General features: G+C 42.3%; 1 protein-coding gene across 6 annotated transcripts in view; it reads left to right on the forward strand.

Annotated features, from left to right (window-relative positions):
* BOD1L1 (biorientation of chromosomes in cell division 1 like 1) overlaps nucleotides 1-21,520 on the forward strand; it is a 112,249-nt gene that overhangs the window by 84,447 nt on the left and 6,282 nt on the right. For 5 of the 6 annotated variants that reach the window (XM_075569235.1, XM_075569210.1, XM_075569229.1 and 2 more), the window contains 12 exons: nucleotides 808-869; nucleotides 2,428-2,482; nucleotides 3,498-3,577; nucleotides 4,690-4,774; nucleotides 7,892-7,965; nucleotides 8,741-8,813; nucleotides 8,898-8,944; nucleotides 11,155-11,194; nucleotides 12,390-12,436; nucleotides 12,527-12,608; nucleotides 19,988-20,144; nucleotides 20,630-20,758. In XM_075569235.1, the coding sequence (XP_075425350.1) occupies nucleotides 808-869; nucleotides 2,428-2,482; nucleotides 3,498-3,577; nucleotides 4,690-4,774; nucleotides 7,892-7,965; nucleotides 8,741-8,813; nucleotides 8,898-8,944; nucleotides 11,155-11,194; nucleotides 12,390-12,436; nucleotides 12,527-12,608; nucleotides 19,988-20,144; nucleotides 20,630-20,758 (931 nt within the window). The remainder of the gene's footprint in view (nucleotides 1-807; nucleotides 870-2,427; nucleotides 2,483-3,497; nucleotides 3,578-4,689; nucleotides 4,775-7,891; nucleotides 7,966-8,740; nucleotides 8,814-8,897; nucleotides 8,945-11,154; nucleotides 11,195-12,389; nucleotides 12,437-12,526; nucleotides 12,609-19,987; nucleotides 20,145-20,629; nucleotides 20,759-21,520) is intronic. The other variant, XM_075569216.1, reaches the window with a different exon arrangement.

A 21,520-nucleotide genomic window follows, 5' to 3' on the forward strand; every position in this document is an offset into this window, starting at 1 on the left:
TGGTTAAGCATTTTATTTTTCTGCGAGCCCCCACAACTGAAATAAGGTTCCTTCTAAAAACATCATAATATACAAGGTTTCATTTAATACCTGTATTCGTTCCTAAATGCTGATTTGTTTTGGACAACCCTAGCTATGTTCTGCTTCCATTTGTACTGTAACATGAACATTGTTTGCTAGGAATAGAGGACCTACACATGTAGCCCGACACGGGTAAAACACCCTCGGCAATCCACAGCTGTGGGTGACAAGCGATGCACACTGTAGTCAGACTGCTGAGCTGATGCCCATACTTAGGAATTCAAGAATGGCGACCCTGACATAGCTGTTCATTTGTCTACTTTCTGTTAATGGCATTGCATGCTGGGTATGGAACAGATGGCATTTTCTGCTCATAACAGAGTTTGTGTTGCAGCACACAATGCTCTTTTAAGATGTGATGTTCACACGTGATTCTCTACACCTGCTTACATGGTGCTGGTGTGCTTTCTTGTCATATTTAATAGCTGTTTCTTATGAGCAGACCATAGGGAAAATTAGTTACTCGATTAGCAATCGTTAAGGAAAATTAGTTGTAAATAAATTTAAATATAAAATGCAGGTAGCATTTCAAACCATCCCAATGATGTTACAAGCTGCCTTCTTAGATCACACAGACACCAACATTGCCTCACTGTCACACCACCTACTGCACTACTGCATTACTGTCACACCACCTGAAACACCTCTGTCATACTTTATTGTGTAGTGTAGGATATGGTACTTTTCATGTATACATGTATCATGGCTTTGTACATTGTATTTTAGATGGAAAGATACCAGCCGAAGAGACAGAAATGCATGAAACTCCAGCTACATTGTATGAAGAGGTAGTTTAAATCATTGCATGGTTGTTTTTTGTATTGTGTTCCTTTATTTATTAAGGTTCTTCTTTTAAATCTCACGTGCTATGCATATTTAAGTAATGACATTTGAGGCAGCTTTCGAAGTTCTGACATTTTACATTTGAAATGAATACTGTATGCTGAAATGCACATTAACACAGAGTATGACAGCGTGGGAAAAACACCTGTTAATTTTTTTAAACTGTCAGTGACATGACAAATGAGAAACGTTTTTGCAACTTTATTCTAAATAGGGTTTAATTTTTGTTGTCATAATTCTGCTTAGAAGGGGTTTTGTGCAGCAGGAACTTATCAAAACTGCAAAATTGGAGCAAAATAAATGTTTAGCAAATAGAAATCCTATACAAAGCTATTGGATTTTTTACCTTCAATAAATCTGGTGCAATTATTTTGCACCATCTTTAAAGCCCTGGATTAGGGCGCTATATAAAATAAATAAATTTGGGGCCGTCAACAGCTTTCTCAGGCCCCAGGACTAGAGTTTTCACCATCTCTCCTCCCCCTCCACACCCCCTTAGGTCGGTGAGTTTGTGAGCCCCCCTTATTTGTCTTGACTCTTCCCCCCCCCCCTTTGTTGTTTAACTTCATATACACGCCTTACTCTCACTCCCCCCTATCCCCCCCCTTCTCACACTGCTACTTATGGTTGGGCAATATACCGATATGATGGTAACACTGCAATTACACAAGGACAATACGAAAATGTGTAAAATCTGTGTATCGCAGTATTACTGTCTGCTTGGTCCACGCTTCTCCTTCCTGCTCCAGTATTGATTTTTTAGCTCCTCTCTGGTGCCGGGGAGGAGATGCATTGGCCATTGCCATGCGGCTCAGATTCTGATAGGAGCTCCAATACCCTATTGTTCTTTATCTATACCTTCCACCTGGGATCCTTTATCCCCCATCCCGCTGCAGTGATCCTTTGTATCCTTCTCTAGCGATCCCCTTTTCCCCACCCACCCTCCAGCGATCCTATCCCCCTCCCCCTTCCCCCCCTCAAGCGATCCCCCAGACCATAAGAAAATGCACAACAGCCAAGCCACCCACCACTCAGGTTTGTTTCTCTTCCCCCCCCCATTCCCCCTCTTTGCTCAGGTCCATTACGTCCTCCCCTGCTGTGCTCAGGTCCCCACTGTACTCTCCCCCCTCTCGCCCTCTACCCCCATATATACCATATACACGCCAATCCTCCCTGGCCCAGGCCCTCAGGGGCCCCGGCAGCCAGGCACAGACGTTGGACCCAACCTCCAACTGCCAGGCACAGGACCATTGTCCTCTCTCTCCCCCTCTCCCTCAATAAACAAACAGACCCCACTGTGCTAAAATCACAATTGTGGCATAAGGCATCTTTCAGAGTGTGCTGCATGTTATTGAAGCATTCTGTAATTGTGGGGTGGATTATTTTTAATCCCTTAAGTATATTCAGAGTTTTTTCATACATGCTGTATTTTATACAATAGTTAATGTTTGTGTCTGTTAGGTTTGTACTAAAACAATATCTGATTTGATTTTCCCATCACAGGAACAAATAACAGACAGAGCAGAAGAGGAATCCCTATCAGAACAGAATAAACCAGGTATTTAATATTACACTGAATTGCTAAGTGGTGTTTGAATTAGGTCATGGTTGCGAGTTATTTCTAATATTGCACAGTTGCTCTGAATCATACATCATTCCTTTAAATCTGTTATCGCAATGTAGGTTACAGGGACAGATGTGTTCTTTCTGAGTTGAAGTACAATGTGAAAGAGACGACTTATATCTTAAATTCAAACAAGATTGATTCTATATTGACAAATATAGTAGTGGAGCCAGCATCCTGTACTCCTCGGGGCTCGCCATATCCCCTCCGTTTTAAAGGTGTCCTATCTGTGTGTTTGCTCTCAGGAGGGGGGAGGAGAGAGAGTGCGAGAAAGCGGAAACGTGCATAGTGACATCACCAGTGCTTGCTAACTGATTGAACTCCGAAGTGTTATCCATTTTGACCTCCCACTCATCTTCCAAAAAAATAATCTTTGAAAAGGGCAGAAGGAGAATCTTGTAAAGTAAATATAAAAAGACCATCCATGCAGAATGCTGCTTTAAGTGTCAATATTTTTATTACAGATGTAAAAACTGATTAAAACTGCGTCTTCAGATAATATAGTGGACCCTCGATTTGCACGACTTAACGCAGATTCGCACCTAGGCAGTTTTGCTTTTAATACTAAAATGAAAAAAGCGTTAGGGGTGGTTCGCACGTACCTCTTGCTGTTCTGCTGTTTCGTACCCCCTCTTCCCAGCTGTCGCTGACTCGCCCAGTAGTGCGCGCGCTCCCAAACACCATATATCATCATTGGGAAGTGTTAAGCTACTGCACTCTTAATAGTCAATTTGTACAGTAAGCAAGTGACAGGAGTTCTTGGTAATGATGTTTAAGTAGGCGTGGTGGAAAAAAGAGAACTTTTGGAGGTCTCTGGAGCGCTCCTCATTTACCCATATAACCTTCAGTTTCATTTGCACCAATTTGATTTGCAGAGTTTTTCCAGGATCTCATGATTGTGCAAATCGAGGGTTTACTGTACGTGTTTTCTATGTATACTGTTTTGCAGGCCAGAGCCACTTGAGTGCGCTTTCTGAGCAGGAGACGGAACAAAGTGAAACCTCCAGTTCGCGCATTGAAGTTGAGAAGGTATACATGGATTTCACAAATTACATTGCAGCTATATTTGAGAATATCATTACTTGAATATGAATAATATAGTGCTGTAAGAATTGTTCTAGAACACTAAATAGAATACATGAGGAGTAATTCCTTAAACTGAGTACAGTGGCTTGCCAGTTAAATGCAAGTTGTTTCATTAGCATGATCCTGATCACAATACTGCTGGAGAATTCTGGATTCTCGGCAAGTTATAACTTTGACCCCAGCATAAATGGCTATACCTACAGGGTTAGTGCATATGAGCTCTGGAGACCATACATTATTAACAATCACACAGTGTAGCTGTGCTGTCAGTTTATAATAATAATAAGAGCCTGTCTTTCTGTCAGGACCATAGCTACAAGAACATGAAACAGAAAGACCTGAAACTTTGCATACTAAGGGGGATCATAAGGGTGTGCACCTTTTTAAAGTTCTTTTTTTATTGAAAATTTTTAATTCTATGGAGTTAACATTTCCCTGACAAACAAGTCAAGCAGATGGTGTTCCTGGAAAGCTATGTATCTGGCATGTAACATCATAATGCACATAGCCTGGTGGCAGATATGAAAGTCAGATAGCTATAAAGTTTAGACAGAAAGCAGATGAAGAAAGAGGAAGTCAATTGACACGTGAGGAGAAAGCAAGAATGCTGGAGAAAGACTGAAAGAATTGGGGACATCATGGAGTATTAAAGGGATAGGAGGGAGAGAGGCGGGAAGAAGTGTGAACATTATAACGTATTAAAGGAAAGTGAGGGGGGAGGAGGAGATGGAGTAGGAGGCGAGAGACGGTATGGAAGAGAGCGAGGAGGTGGGGAAATACGTCATGCAGGTTAATACATGTTGAAACTGAAGTATATAATTTAAAAAAAAATGAAACCCGTAATTTTGACAGGCATTAGTAATTTTGATTACTGCAACCCATGCAAAGCTGAGCACTTTAACTACCGGTAGTTCATGAATAAAATATAATTCTCTTAAAAAAAAAAGTGTGATCATTTAAAATCTTAATTGAGAATACGCAAACAATAAGACAAACTTATTTCAGAATTTGTTTTTAAATACATGTTCTTTGTGCTTCACTTTTTAAATGTCTAGGACCAGAGTACGGAAGAAACAGAAGAATTAACCCCTGTAAAAGTGAAAAGACCAAGAGGGCGCAAAAGTCTTGCAAAACTTCAAGGTAAGTTAGGAATAAATCGATCACATTGTATTTCAATTCATCATGGCTTCACATTGTGTAAATCATCTTCAGCCCTTGTCGGTCCTTTGCTAGATGATGGCCTCCCCAATGATTTTCTGATTTCATCCTCCCATCTTACTTTTGGTTGTCGTCCTGGTCTTTTTATAAACCTTGGAATCTAGTCGAGGACCACCCCTGTCCAATGATGGTCATTTCTTCTTGCGATATGTCCGGCCCACTGCCATTTTAATTGTGTTGCCCTTGTGATGACATCACATACATTTGTTGGGTTTCGTGTGTGTGTTTTACACTGATCTAATACTTTCCTTTTGAGGCACAGTGAAAAAGTTCCCTTGTTGTAAGAATGTTGTTTTTTCCAAATGCTCTCCATTCGAATATTTATTTCCTTTGAAAGGTTTCCCATCTATTGGTACTTGCTGGTCAAGGTAGACATGCAGTAGTCTTTAACTTCTAGTTCTATTCCATTTATTTTGATCTTGGAGTTCACACATTTATTGAGCATCATTTTGGTTTTGCTGAGATTCATATAGAGGCCAACTTTAATTTCTTTGGCGATATCTCTGATTAGTTGCTGGAGGTCTTCTTGACTTGTGACACAAATATGTCATCTGCAAATTGTAGGTGATTTAAGTATTCACGGTTGATTTGTATTCCCTTTTCTTCCCAATGTAATGTCCTGAACAATTCCTTAAGTGTCCCTGTGAAAAGCTTTCATGTCTTGGTGTCCCACTGTCACACTCCTTTGCTGATCCTTACCTTGATTGTATCTTCATGTAATTGAATGGTTTGTGTGGCATTCTCATGAATGTTCCTTATAACATCAATATCAGTTTCTTCAAAACTGCTCAATTTAGATGACATACTTATCCTATATTTAAATTTATAGTATTTTGTTCAAAAGAAAGGCAAACACAAAAACCCCAGTGAAACATCAATGATGTCTCATAAAAGTTGTGAAAGGGGAATCCTTCCTGACTCCAAATAATGGCAATTAGATTTCTCCCTGGATCAACATCCTTCTCATGTCTATTTATTTGGTATATCCCTGTATACCTTTCCTTTCTGAAAAGATGTCCAACCTTTTTTTGAACATATCTACTGTATAGTGTCTGCCATCAGTCTCCATGGGTAATGAATTCCACATTTTAACTGCCCATGTAAAGAACCCTTTTGTTTGTTGCTGGTGAAATCGCCTTTCCTCCAAGCTTGGGTGATGACCCCGTTTAGTTTGTACTGCCCTTTGGATTAATAGTTATTTTTAAAGCTCCTTGTATTGACCCCGAATATATTTGTATATAGTGATCATATGCTCTTAGACATTCCTTTTCTAATGTAAACAGATCTATATTAGCTACCCTCTCTTGATGAATCAGATTTTCTGTCCCCTTTGTTAATTTGGTGGCTCTTCCCTGCACTTTTTCTAGTTTCATAATATCTTTTTTTTTTTTTTATGGAGTGGTGCCCAAAACTGTACTCCATATTCAAGGTGTGGTCTTAATAATGCTTTATACAGTGGCATAATTATGCTTACTTCCCTTACATCCATTCCTCCTATAAGCCAAGATCTTATTTGCCTTTGCAGCTACTGCCTGACATTGGGTACTATTCTTATGTTGATTAAGACGTCCTGGCTTCATGACGTCATGTTGTCATGGCAACGTGACATCACATGACCCCACAGCGTCATTCGACACACGTTGCCATGGCGACGCGTCACCAGGAGTTTCTGAATCAAGGTAAAGTAAGGTTTACAGAGGCCCCGCAGGTCCCCCGGCATTAATTTAAATGTGTGCGGGTGCCTCTGTAAACCCTGCGCCCCACGCAGCGAATCTCGCGCCCCCCACTTTTCGCACCGCTGCACTAACCTCTTGTGTAGCACCGTATCAAAAGCCTTTGCAAACTCTTTAAGTAGACCACATGATAAAGGGACTTAAGTAGACCACATGATAAAGGGACTTATACAAGATGCATCAAAAATATATATTGTGTGCAAAAGTGGTCACAATGTAATCGATTAAGAAAATCAACCTTTAATACACACACTTGGTGCAAACGGTGCAGAAAGTGCTAAAAGAAAAACTTACTAATATAGGCTTTAGTCACGCAGGTAAGTATTCTTCTTAAAATATAGAAGTAGAAAAACTGCATTGTATGCAATAGAGCAGGAGTGACCAACTCCAGTACTCAGGGGCCACCAACAGGTCAGGTTTTCAGGATATCTCTTTTTAAGCACAGGTGGCTTAATCCAAGGGAGTGCAGACTTTTGCTGCTGTGCCCCCCTTCCTTTCCTCCTTTGGGGCTCAAGCCCCCCCTTACCTTGATGTCACGTGATCCGCAGAGTCATTTGACGCCTGTGACATCACGTCACATGACCCTGCTGCGACATTTGGCGCCGCGTTGCCATGGACACGGGTCCTGACGCCAGCAGAGCAAGGTAAGTTTAGAGTTTGAGGCCTCACGCGATCCACCGGCATTTAATTTAAATGCTTTGGGGAAGAGCGCGTGGCCTCTGCAATTCCGCCCCTCCCTCCCCCCAGAAAATCAGGTGGTGCGCACACATTTGATTGAGACACCTGTGCTGAAGCTGAAATATCCTGAAAATCTGACCTGTTTGTGGCCCTTGAGGACTGGAGGTGGCCACTCCTGCTATACGCGGCCACCTGCTTGATGTAACCTCCGTCAGAACGAGCCTCCGGCATCTCATTGCTGTTGTATACAGGTGACGTCACTTCCACACAGCATTGCATAACAAATCTGTGTGTTTGTTTTTTTTCCTTTATAAATCAGTTGTGTGGTATTAGATAATATCAGCACCAGTGAAACGATTACAGTAGCACGGGCAATTACGATTTTTTTATCCAATACATAATCTGATGAATTATTTGACGTAAAGGAATTATTGCGGATCTTGTCGTGGGTGGCAATCAATGCGCATTGTCTCAAAACATACAATTGCACCCTACAACAGAACAATCTCTACATTATTCCCCCTGTGACCCGCATGCATCTGGAGGCATTAGAATAGGCTACTTCATTGCAACTCCATTATGTGTAATCTTCCATTTTTACACTTCATTGTATCTTTCTTTCCATCAGAAGAGTTGAAGAGCAAGGAGGATCATGAAAAGAAAATGCAGGAAGTGTCTCGGTTGAATCTGAAAACTGAAGAGGTAAGTGGTTCATTTGTGTTTAGATGGTTTTTAGTTCCTTTTTTCTTTTGTGTCTTTGTTTTACTGTGATGCCGTGGAGAAATCCCTTACTGCTTTCCAGCTGACTTTCTGATCATAGTTTACAGAATTGTATAGTAGAACTAGTTTACCGGGAAAGGGAAACAAGTGTTAGTGAGCTTGCCTTTGAAAATCTTAATGTACTTTGCATACTCTTGCATACAGAGTGCGGTGTGCTCAGCACTTTACTGTAGGAAAAACGTTATATAATGCGTGCTTTGTAAATACAGTGTCACTACAAGGGTAAGTCTCAAAGAAAAAAACGGGGCATTAGTAAAACAATAGGAAAGGAAAACTCACCACCTTAGAGAGGTTACAGTCAGTATTATTTGTTAAGGTGCGTGCAAAGTAATGAGAACGGAGTGTTAAATTACTTGGGACACCCATGGGTCCCAAGTAAACCTACTCAATAATTTGATATTAGAGGCAACATTTGACATAAACATTTAGTTTGTGCTTTGCCCAGAGACCTTGGATGTCACTCACTTCAGACCTTTATAGCTATTATTGGATGTTATAGATAACATTTAACCAGAACTCTTAAACTATGCAAGAACACCATATTGTGCTGGAGCATGCAGATGTATGGCAATTGTGAATGTGGGATTTGTATAAATAATGAAGTGATGGTTAGAGCCCCAAAAAGATTTCTTCTTTGCACCCTTGAAAGGTGAATGGTAAGCTCTAGACACCGTTCATTTGAGTCTTATTTTACTAGGAATGCAAGCCTAAAATTGAAACAGAGAAAAGAAAACGAGGAAGGCCGCCCAAGAAACGCAATCTTAATATAGGTAAGTACACTTTTACAAATTCATATAGATTTTCAGATAGTAGCGAATCAATTCAGCCTGTTCACTTTTTCATCTCTGTTTTAGAGTCACCAGTGCAAAAAAAGGTTTCTGAAGAGGAAAGACCTCAAAATGTAGGTATTCTAATAAAAAAATATATACTTTGTTCACTTTTTAGTATATTTTGAAGAATAAGTCTATTTGGGAATAGTTTGTTTTAGACACATCCTTACAATCTTCATTCAGCAATCGACCTTTTTCTATGCTTGACTAACTGCTTTTTTCTTATTTATATCGACATAGGTAAGCATTCTGGGTTTGATTAAAAACTTGGTATTCCCCTGTATTGACAGTTCTCATGTCCTAGTATGAGAGGTATCCACTTGAACAGCCAATGCCACCAACAGAAATGTTGGGGCCCTAAACAAATGAAAAGAGTAGTGCCTTTCATTTAAAAACAACCCCCTCCCTCCCAAAGAAGGAAATGCAATCTTTAAATACGGTAGTCTGTTAGACTGAGTTTCTCTGGTAACCAAATGCTTTGGAAAGTTTTTGCAATCTCATCTCTCTTATGATTCCATCCTTGGACTAATTGATAACGTTGCAGAATAATGACTATGCTCATCTCTTGTCAGGGGGAGAAATAAGTTAAACATGTATAGTTTAAAGTAGAAACAGAGAAAATAAAGCGCTAAACACCACAAGGATGGAATCAAAAGATGGAAACCTTAAAATAGGAGAATATAAAAAATTAAAACTCTGAATCGTGTATCCATGGAAAATCAGTCCTGCAGCCGAAGTCCTGTACAGAGGTATTTCCACATCCCTCCAAAAAACAACTAGAGGGGTGAAATGTAGGACGATCTGGGGCGCGTAGACTGACTAATCAATATAAAAAGAAGAGGAGACAAATAATGAGAATACTGTACACTCAATGCAGTGGTTTCTGTACTGCTATCAATATAAACATCCCCTGAAGAAGCGAAATGCGTAGGGTTAACCTAAGTGAGCCACCGTAACAGAACAGTCTGACGTCATACGAAAAAGTACCTGCAAATCTGTAGAATCAGCTGCACAGAAGTGCCCCGGATGTGTGGAGTCAGTGGGAGCCTCAGAATTACGTGCCCGGAAGAGGGAAGAGGAGCCCTAGGGGAATAGACGACCCCAAAGGTGGGACAACTTCCACTTCAGGTGCAGGAGGCTCTAGACACCCCCTCTTGGAGGACTTCTTAAACACCGCTGCTGATACAGGAAAACAGACTGCCATTGCGCTGGAAAGCATTGCATTCACATGCCGGATCACACACAACTGTTTATGCAGCTAATTACTATTGAAAAGCTGTGAGAGGAAGATCAAGATCTGTCATTTACCTCCTCAGAGAGGATCACTCTAAACAAGCTAAGTGTTTGTATTGATACAAGTACAGAAAACACTGCATTGAGTGTACTGTATTCTCAATATTTGTCTTTTTATCTTTTTCTATTGATTACTCAGTCTATGCGCCTCTGAGCGGTGGAATGTAGGTCGTTCTATGTATAGAAAAGGGGATTGAATGCTTTAAAAAAAAGGCAATTACATTTACAAATTACGTTGTTTGTTTTGTTTATCTGCTAAATGGGATTGTCCCCCAACGAAAGTCTTTCTCTAAAATGTAAAACACAATTTTCCTACTTATCTCTGCCTATGCGTTTCTTCCTCCAAATACTCCTCCTTTTGTGAACACAAGGGCTCTTTTTGTGACGGTACCCTGTACCGGCACCTCTTTCTCTTATCTTCTCGTCCTGCTCCTCATCTCCGGCGGCATCTTCTTGTGACGATGCGTCGACGTGACACCGTGCAACGGAGATAAGGAGAAGGTAGGAGACCGGGTACCAACACCTATATTACCAAAAAAAGCACGGGTGAAAACCATAAAATAATACTTTACAAACGATCTTTGTCAAGCAAACTATTTAAATAATAATGATCATGACTAATAATACTATGTATATGTTATGGTTTACATAGGTTTTAGGATTTAATTTTAGCCTTTGTTTCGTTGTGCTTTACCGTCATGGAGAAGTAGCCAAAATAAAAGTTAAAGGGATTATGTGATGGCAATAGTCATCCGAACTGCCTACCCAAAGGCAAACGACATTGAAACTGCAGTATACGGATGGTAATGGTTGTTGGGAAGCAAGCACTCTTGAGACTTGTAAACTTGAATTAAGGCTCGTCCTAAAGGGCTTTTAATGATCTGAAAATATGTTCCCTGTCTAGAGGAAAAAATAGTTACACAGATATGTATGTCTTCATAAATTTCTTTTAATCTTTATTGGCGCTATGTATGTGTCATCATGACAGGTGAAACATCAGACTGAAGACACTGCCAGCAAGGAGACGGGTATGTTGATACTTATTTTGCGGTTAGCGTTAAGCGGTAGAATTCTCTCTTGCTGTCTCGTGTGATTTGTAAGTACAAATAATTGGCAGGTTTCTTGTGCTTGCAAAATGCTCCTCCAAAATTGCATCTGATTTTTACTATTAAAAAAAAAAAAGTGCCTTTTAATTGACCAATACTGCCATAATATATTACTATTTTAAGGTTTTGGTTAAAAGTTGGGACGTGTTTTGTAAGATGAACTTAAAAAAACAGATTGTAATGACTCGGCCATGTCATACCTTGTTTACCATTTCTCCTAGGTTACAAATTTTCAAACATTAAAATCAATGTTTTAGAAAGAGAAGCCACAGTATCGGCATTACTAGGTTTTGCTTTTAAACAGATGAGACCAAATGGGGGAAGGAGTGGCTCAGTGAGTACAGGCACTGGCTCTGTAAACAATGATACTGAGTTTGCATCGGGTGTCAGGTCCTTGTAAGCTAAGAGATAATGGGGAAAGGCAGGGTTGCAGACCTGTCTGAGACGTGATTGTGCTCACAAGTGGCATTTTTGTTTGTTTATTTGCTGCTCTGAGGAAAGATCAAAAGTATCAGTACAGGCATACCCCGCTTTAAGTACACTCACTTTAAGTACACTCGCGAGTAAGTACATATCGCCCGATAGGCAAACGGCAGCTCACGCATGCGCCTGTCAGCACGTCCTGAACAGCAATACTGTCTCCCTACCTGTACCGAAGCTGTGCGCAAGCGGGGAGACTATATAGAGCCTGTTACACATGCGTTATTTACATCAGTTATACACGTATATGACGATTGCAGTACAGTACATGCATCGATAAGTGGAAAAAGGTAGTGCTTCACTTTAAGTACATTTTCGCTTTACATACATGCTCCGGTCCCATTGCGTATGTTAATGCGGGGTATGCCTGTACACCATACTTGCATGTAGCACAATGTCATTTAAAGTGAAAAGCACAACTTATTTTATGTAGCATGCAAAAAAAAGTAATTGCTGAAACACTTCAAAGCTGGCATTTTTGTATCTGTTTTGTTTTTTTTTCAGTGTGTACATCAGTTTAAGCATCACTGTTTTAGGGGCATTCGTCCCATTACCTTTTTTTTATACCACAAATGATCTGAATTTAGTTAATGTCCTTGAGTTGATCTCCTCTTATATTGTTTTTTTTTTTTTTTAGATACACCTGACCTGGAGAAAACAGAAAAACATTGCAGAAAATCGGATGTAAGCCTTTCATACACACGTATTTATATTTTAATTATTATGGAAATATTGAAAGACAATATTGACATGAATTTCTTGTTCATTATTTAGACGGATAATGCAGAAAGAAGTGTGGAAACTGTGCACCGACGAGGAAGAAAATCCAAACGTTCGTTTATTACTTCAGAGAACGGTAAGATTGTTCCTTCCAAGCGGCAGGTATTGTAATGGCATATTTAACCCCTTTCAGTGCCCCTTTGATTGAACAATGTACTTCATGAGAGCCGGCAACTGGGAGGCCCTTACAATGTGCATCGTACGTCCTGCACTTGTCCCTTCTCCAGCCAGCAGATGTTTTAAATCTTCCTCTGCTGGTTGATCAGCTCATCTACCCCTCAAGGAAGGGCAGATGAGCTAAAATAACACAGAACTGCTATTTAACTGTGCAAAAATCCCATCTCCATCCCACTCACCCCTTGCACCCCGATCCTCCATACTCCTCCCTCACCTGTGCTTGAAGGGGGGATAGCCAGTCATTGGGGTCCAGGGAGGGAGGGGTAGGTGACCCTCCATAAAAAATAACAGTGAGCCTCTTATAAACTCCCACCACTCTCTTTCCCCCCCCCACACCCCCACCCCCCCCCCCATGTTGAATTGTATTGTTTGTTTTATATAAATGCATTTACATTTGTTTTGTTGGTTCTGAAAGTGTGTGGTCACACAGCCCCATCAAGAGCTTCTGCCCCCTTTTGATTTCAGGGGCTGTTTTAGTTAGTTTATTCATTTGGTGTGTACTTTAAGAAGAAATACACTTTAAAACAGCAGTTCAAGCAATATCCTACATGTGTTTTTTGTTTTTTTTAAATAAATCAGTTCTGTACTAGGAGAAAATACTTGTAGCATTTAAAAATTAAAAAAAAATTTTTTAAAGACATTTTTAATGCTTCTAATGTAGGAAGCATTTCCAAAGTGACAGTCTCCTTCCCCCTCTGATAGGCTCTGGCTCTTGAGCCCCGCCCTCTCTCTAGCAGTGAACCAATTGTATCTAGTAACTGCCCAGTCAATCATATTCTAGGAACTTCATTGCCCAAAATGTTGTGCAAGAACTGAATTAAATAGCCCGGTGCATGCTATTGATTACAGGAGAACAGATCGATCTGCAGCTTAGCTAATCACTTGTCGGTGTACAGATTATACTGTGTTCACATATTGAATGGGGAAAAAAATATATATATTTTTAAAATGGCAGTTTGAACTGCAGCTTTGCCGGATGATCCCAGGAGGGGGGGAGGAGAGCACAGCCGTGCAATAAAGGGTAATCCGGGGCTATAGCATGGTGCTAATGACAAAATCTTTAATGGGCACAAGACAACATGGTGCAGACAAAATAAAAAAAAGGTGTGTGTGCTGTGCACGCGCATAGTAAGTGAAACTTCTTTGACTTTTGTCACAGAAATTGTATTTGTGTTGGTGATGTTTTAATTAAAAATCAAAATACAATTTCATTGACAAAACGCAAATAAATTTGACTTAGAATGCGCGTGCTCAGCACACATCCCCTGTATTAGCTATTTGCACTAAGTGTGAATTCCTCATATGTGCGTGTGACTGACTGAGAGTGTGCGTGACTGAGAGTGTGCGTGACTGAGAGTGTGCGTGACTGAGAGTGTGCGTGACTGAGAGTGTGCGTGACTGAGAGTGTGCGTGACACGCTGAGTGTGCGCGTGACACGCTGAGAGTGTGCGCGTGACACGCTGAGAGTGTGCGCGTGACACGCTGAGAGTGTGCGCGTGACACGCTGAGAGTGTGCGCGTGACACGCTGAGAGTGTGCGCGTGACACGCTGAGAGTGTGCGCGTGACACGCTGAGAGTGTGCGCGTGACACGCTGAGAGTGTGCGCGTGACACGCTGAGAGTTTGCGCGTGACACGCTGAGAGTGTGCGCGTGACACGCTGAGAGCTGAGAGTGTGCGCGCGTGACGCTGAGAGTGTGCGCGCGTGACGCTGAGAGTGTGCGCGCGCGTGACGCTGAGAGTGTGCGCGCGCGTGACGCTGAGAGTGTGCGCGCGCGTGACGCAGAGAGTGTGCGCGCGCGTGACGCAGAGAGTGTGCGCGCGTGACGCAGAGAGTGTGCGCGCGCGTGACGCTGAGAGTGTGCGCGCGCGTGACGCAGAGTGTGCGCGCGCGTGACGCAGAGAGTGTGCGCGCGCGTGACGCAGAGAGTGTGCGCGCGCGTGACGCAGAGAGTGTGCGCGCGCGTGACGCAGAGAGTGTGCGCGCGCGTGACGCAGAGAGTGTGCGCGCGCGTGACGCAGAGAGTGTGCGCGCGCGTGACGCAGAGAGTGTGCGCGCGCGTGACGCAGAGAGTGTGCGCGCGCGTGACGCTGAGAGTGTGCGCGCGCGTGACGCTGAGAGTGTGCGCGCGCGTGACGCTGAGAGTGTGCGCGCGCGTGACGCTGAGAGTGTGCGCGCGCGTGACGCTGAGAGTGTGCGCGCTCGTGTGTGTGACAGTGTGTGTCTGAGTGCTCGTGTGTGTGACAGTGTGTGTCTGAGTGCTCGTGTGTGACAGTGTGTGTCTGAGTGCTCGTGTGTGACAGTGTGTGTCTGAGTGCTCGTGTGTGACAGTGTGTGTCTGAGTGCTCGTGTGTGTGACAGTGTGTGTCTGAGTGCTCGTGTGTGTGACAGTGTGTGTCTGAGTGCTCGTGTGTGTGACAGTGTGTGTCTGAGTGCTCGTGTGTGTGACAGTGTGTGTCTGAGTGCTCGTGTGTGTGACAGTGTGTGTACCTTCCGCATGAAGCTCCTCTCCTAGGCGGCCGTGACCAGCAGGCGGCCGGACGACTAGTCTGCACATCCCTCCGGAGCAGCCTCCTGAAGGGAGTCCACGGCTGCAGGGACCACAGGAGCCCCTCGGGCTCTACCCCACAGAAGCTGCTGCCCTGCAGGGATGCTCAGCTCCAGCTCCCCGCCCCGGTACCAGCCCAGGGAGGTGAAAGTCTCCCCGCCCTCACCAGTCACCTCCTGCCCGGAGCTCAGGCCTGAGACTGACCCGCAGCGGCTCATCCCACAAGCAGCGGCCAGGGGAGGCCTGCAGGGACACGGGCATGCACCGGGAGGAGAGGAGAGGCCGCAGGAGATCAGGGCCTGGAGCAGTGTGGGCTGCAGTGTCCCTATGAGAGCCGTGGCGTCACCATGACTACCGCATGCGCGGCATGTCAGCGGGCGCGGGGAACAGCGCATGCGCGGCATGGCAGTGCACGTTTGGGGGGAATGGCAGCTGGGACCGGCGGCCGTTAGGAGCGGCACAGCAGCCGGCCGTGTGAGGAGAGCGGCGCCCTTTAGTCAGCGGGACACAGGGAAGCGGAGGTAGGGAAGAGGGAGGAGAGAGGCTGAGCAGCGGCTCCTCCTATCTCAGCCGGAGTACTTGCGGGGCTTCCGCCATCTTATTACACCCGCAGCACCGGAAGCTCTGCGGCAGCCATCTTGCTATACTCATGGCAGTGGCCGTTAGGAGCGGCGCCGGCGGCTATCGCCGCCGCCGCCGCATGTCACAGCAGGTGTGTGGGCAGCATGTCACAGCGGGTGTGTGTGGGGGAGCAGCGGCTGTTAGGAGCGGCCGCATGTCACAGTAGATGCGGGGGGGGGGGGGAGGGGGGAGCCGTGACGTCACTTCCGTTTCACATTTGTCCCCCATCTCTCCCGTTTTACCCCATCAGAATAGGTGCCACTAAAGAAGTTTCACTTCAATAAAACCTACTCTTACGAACTGCAGCTTTAATGTGGGTATTTTTTTTTATGCTGCAGGGGCGTTTTGTCTTCCCAAGTATGTCATCATTTGAGATAACCTACCTACTGTATCAAGACCACTGTTTTCAACAGATTCCTGGCTAGAAATATGTTTTGGGGAAACAATACCCATGTCTAAATAGCTTGTGGTCTGTACCCTCAGAAAATATATACTTTTATGGGGGTGTTTTTATTCTGGGGGTAATTTTGCCTTTCCAATTATGGTGAGAACATTTTGTGTTCAGCCATGAAAAATTCAGCTGTGAGGAGCCTTACGCAGTCTTATTAATTGCTGGCCTCTTTTTGCCAAAATAGTATGTGAAATGATGCATACTGTACTGTATCTGGTATTCGTGCTAAAATATAGTATTCCTTTTCATGATTACATTAAACTTGTGGGAGGAATTTTGATGTCCAAAGTTAGAGTAATATGAAAAATTTGAAGACCACTTTGTTAAACAAAAATTCCTGGCCAGAATTGTTTTTGTGGAAACATGTTACCCATGTCTACATTTCTTGGGGTATTCATTTTTAGAAAATAAATATATTTACAGGGGTATATTTTTATGCTAGAGGGTAGGGTTGCCTTTCCAATGATAGTTAGCACCTTTTGGTTTCAGCGATGAAAAATTCAGGTGTGAAGACCTTTATGCAGTCTTGCTAAATTAGGACCTCTTTCTGCCAAAATTATATGTAAAGATGAAAATAATATATTTTTTTTATTTATTTTTTACTTGGGAGACCTCAGACAGTGCTATTTTATATTTATGTCCAAGATTACAGAGTAGGTTTGTAGTTGTAGAAGATGTGCGCAGAGGATAACACACAAGACATTTTTAGGGGAAGATAAACATATGCTTATTAGCCAGCAGCTTTTAACAGAAAAACGCTTCATATCAACAAAACTAGAGCAGAACGTATCAACCAAGCCTAAACGACGTAGGGGACTGACTAACATTCAGCAGTCCCCATCTGAATCCAGGCAGGCAAGCCCTCTTACAACCTTTTGACACAAGTCCAAACAGAGGTATCTGTAGGCAAAGTGTTCTCCACATCAGTTCAGGGTCTGTGGGGGTTCCTTCTGGTGGGTTCCAGGGACTAGTGTTGCATGGAACAGAGCCTCTCTTCCTCTTGGATCTCGCTAGCAGCACAGACTCTCTGTGCTAAAGATTCCAGGCAATCTGTGTGGGGATTAGTCAATTAACTCCTGCTGAAATTAGCCAGCTCCCTGCTGGACTCATCAGCAAAAGTCAGGGTTTATTTTGGAAGCCTTTTAGACAGAGGAGAGGCCCTGTTACAACGGTCTTGATCTTTTTCTCATAAATTGACATTGTTTTTAACAAAGATTCCCAGTTAGACCTTTTTGTAGGAAAATACATAATGTCAGAAAATATATATTTTGGTGGTATTTTTCTGTAATTTTGCCACGTTAATTGGTGTGCACCTTTTACATTCAGGCCTGACAATTTCAGGTGTGTAAAGTCTGGCTAATATGAGGTCTGCATTGGACAAAAGTATGTAAACATATACATATATAGTATCAATGTAATCAAGTGACAGAACAATTACATTTAGAATTCATTTCAATTGATGAAGTTACTAGAAATATCTAGTAAAATAAGTAGATTTGTTTTACATTTTTTTCATGTTTATGACCTAATATACCCGACTAGCCCCCTCGCTATCCACCTTTAAGACCCACCTTAAGACACCTCTGTTTAAAGAAGCATATGAGTAGCACTGGATAATCATGGACACATGACACAAAGCTTGGCCCCCTGCAGACGCACTTACTAGTATTCCCTCCTACTGTCTCTGTACGTTCTCCCTACCTACCAATTAGATTGTAAGCTCCTCGGAGCAGGGACTCCTTCCTTAATGTTACTTTTACAGTATGTCTGAAGCACTTATTCCCATGATCTGTTATTTATATTTGTTATTTATATGACATGTATTACTACTGTGAAGCGCTATGTACATTTTATGGCGCTATACAAATAAAGACATACATACATACATACATATCTTTGTCCCGTGATATGCAATACATCGAGACAGATACCAAGTTAAGCTCAATTTGTGCCTGGAAAAAAAACATTGTTTCGATTGGTACATATAAAGCTGCTCAAAGAAATCATACTTAAACAAATATATACGTAAAGTTTAAAAGCTTTGTGTGGCCACATCGTAGCAAAAACCCTTGGCACTCAAGGGGTAAATATAATGTTTTGTATACGAGACAGTAGGTACCCGATAAACTATGTACATCAGTGAATTAAATGTTTTAATTATTTCATTATCCGATGATCACATAACAAACTTTACAAGGGTAATAAATGTGTGGAGCAGTACCCCTGATGAAGTCAGTTATTTCACGAAACGTGCTGGGATGTTGGTGTTGCGAGACTAAACGACCTGGTAGACCTTTTGTGATGTAGTGGAAGTGGCATAAGCATGGTGTCATCATTGGGAGATGGTTTAGAACGATTTATTGGCATACTGTTTTAGCTTTTAGTGGGTTCCTTTTCAGCATTTTATCACTAGAAGCTACTTAATACAATACATTAACTACGTAATATTGTAAACCATTTAGGCTGCGGTCCCAGTGCGTTCTGTAGCGCGCGTGCACAGCGCTTCATTGCAGATCGTGGTCCTGGCAGAGAGGGAGAGTTTGTGACGGGAGGGGGCATGGTGGGGGTTTTGCAGGGGCGGGGCCATGACCTCACGCAGCTGGTTCGCCCTCATTGGCTGAACCGCCGGCGGGGGCGTTGCCACGCCTCCATCGCTAGTTCCATATACAATTTGTTTTGTATGTGTGAAAACTTGCAGTACAGCGTGACTGCTAAATGCGCGCCATTGCATGTACTGGGCCCGGATAGATTGGGGGGTGGGGCCGAGGCGTGCGCTGTAGAACGCACTGGGACCGCAGCCTTAGGCTTCTGCTTTTTGGAATATCAAATATACAGTTCATATTCCAGTGCTCCTCCCAAATTGACAAAATAGAAAACTTGCATGGTGCTATAGACCAGTAAAAAGACAAAATGAATAATATTGAAAATTATGTTCTTGTATAGCAAACCTTCGAAATTTACTGATGAAATAATGGACAGGTACATAGTGTAGCATACTGGTTCGGTGACCTCCCACTTAGTGAAAGTAATGTACAAAGACAATGCAGGAACCGCAGCAAGTAAATTCACTAGTTTCATACCTAAAGTCCAATCATAAGCTGGGACCATATTAATCAAGAGGACTCACTTGTATGTTGCAATGTCAACATGTATATCCCTAGCTCCAAAAGTTCTCGGTGTGTCTTCATTGTAGTTATGAAGATAAAGAATGGAAAGGGTAACAGAGCACTACTCACGGACATCCACATTAAAAAAAAAATTAGGAAAGTGCGTATTCCATTAAAAAAAATAGCGAAGGTGTCGCCCCACCAACGCACTTCACGCCTAAGCGCTTTATCAAAGCATACATACTACTATGTCAGGAATATATTTATAGGTAAATAATATCAATTAACCAATCATCTCTCCCTCCCCCAGTAAAATTCATATTTCACGGATTCAGAATTTAAAAATGGATTCTAATTTGTAAAATTCAGTATGTGTTCACCCGCATTTTTTTAGTCCCCAAACCGCCTTCGGTTTTCTATGTGCAGATCTGATTTTGGTAACTGTGCGGAAAATCCGCCAATCGGATTTTAACAGTTTCGCCAAACTCTAGATTTGGCGTCTCCATAATAGCCTATTTAACTTAATGCACCCACCCCATTTTGTGTAATTAGATGGTCCGGAGCCACAAATGAAGCGCAAGAAATCTGAAGGAGATGAAAAGGGGGAGGATGATGAGGATGCAGATGAAGAGACAGAGGATGATGAGGAGGAGGAGGATGACCATAAAGGAGCTACAACAAGGGCAACTTCTCGGTTAGAAGCACAGAGGTAACGGTTCATGACCCATTACTGATCTCTTTACATTTTTTAGCTGTCAAGTCAGGGTCTAATAAAAAAAAATATGCTGCATTATTTGAGTTACCCCAGATTCTGTCCACACTTAACACAGCAAGGAACTACCGGTTTTTGTTTAAAGTACAGTCGTATCCTACATTATTGCACCAGTTTTCATGCTGTAACATGAACACTATAAATAGTGTTAAAAATAGAAATGAAAATGATCTAAAGATTCAGGGTAAGAGCAGCATATGTGGTTCTCTACTGTTTTCTGTCTGCTGTAATGTCCGAATTCTGAGGCGCCAGTATGAGGTTGTTCCCTGTAATGCTGCTCACCTCTAGATAGTATTAATGGTTGCTGTCTACTATTTTTGACTGACGGAAGTAACAGTGTACATATATTTTTGCATGTTGCTGCTTCAATGTGTTTATTTATCATTACAATAACATCATTACAAAACAAAATGGTATTTCAGAAAGCTGCCTCACAAGCCAACAACACGTGCTGCATCAAAGCGTGGCAGTATCGAGCCATCGACTTCAAAAAAGAAGCACAAAGAGAAATCGTCACCCGAGTCCAAGTCTAGCAGAACTATACACATGCGGTGAGTACAAAATGCTGTGCCAGGAAAACAAGCTTTTCTTTTAAAGTATTATTTGCTCAGTTTGACGCAATCAGCTGTGTGCATTATTAAATGTATTCACCTTAATGAGTGTGTAAACAGTCTAGACAATATGTTGAAGGTGCAACATATTGAAATCTCTCAGCAATATTGCAAATGTAAGCCCATTAGTCTAAATCGTGAAAGGCTGATTAGAAAGGTGTCAAAATATACACTGAAAACTGCATTTCTTGAGCATTATTTAGTTGTGTACCGGATGGGAGAGGAGGGAATTACAGTGATCATTTCAAATGGACGCCTGAAACATGAGAGCCGGCTATGATTACACCCGCATTTTATGTCCTGTATTTTACAGTCGTGTTGAGGAGAAAATTATTTATTAGTCCTTCTCTGCCGTATGGAAGTCTGTAAGAGTTTTGGACTCTGATTTTGACATTTGATATATTTTGCATAGTCTGTACATTAACCAATTGAAAAAATACTGTTAGGTGATACATTTTGGCAAGTGCTCGTAGAATTCCTGTGTCCTTTACCTATGCACTAGAATGTTTAATCAACAAAGGATGCACTTCACAAAGTAACACTTTAGCAAAAATTAAACCGAATCAAAAACTTTGAAAAATAATTCAAAATAGGTTTGCTCCAATAAATAACAAGTATATTTTTAATGAAGGGAGGTCGGTCAGAACTGTTGCCATAATTAATGAGACTTTTAAAAAAGATGTATTATGTGGTGTCCATATT

This window comes from Ascaphus truei, chromosome 1 (genome assembly GCF_040206685.1).
Source record: "Ascaphus truei isolate aAscTru1 chromosome 1, aAscTru1.hap1, whole genome shotgun sequence".
Classification (NCBI taxonomy): domain Eukaryota; kingdom Metazoa; phylum Chordata; class Amphibia; order Anura; family Ascaphidae; genus Ascaphus; species Ascaphus truei.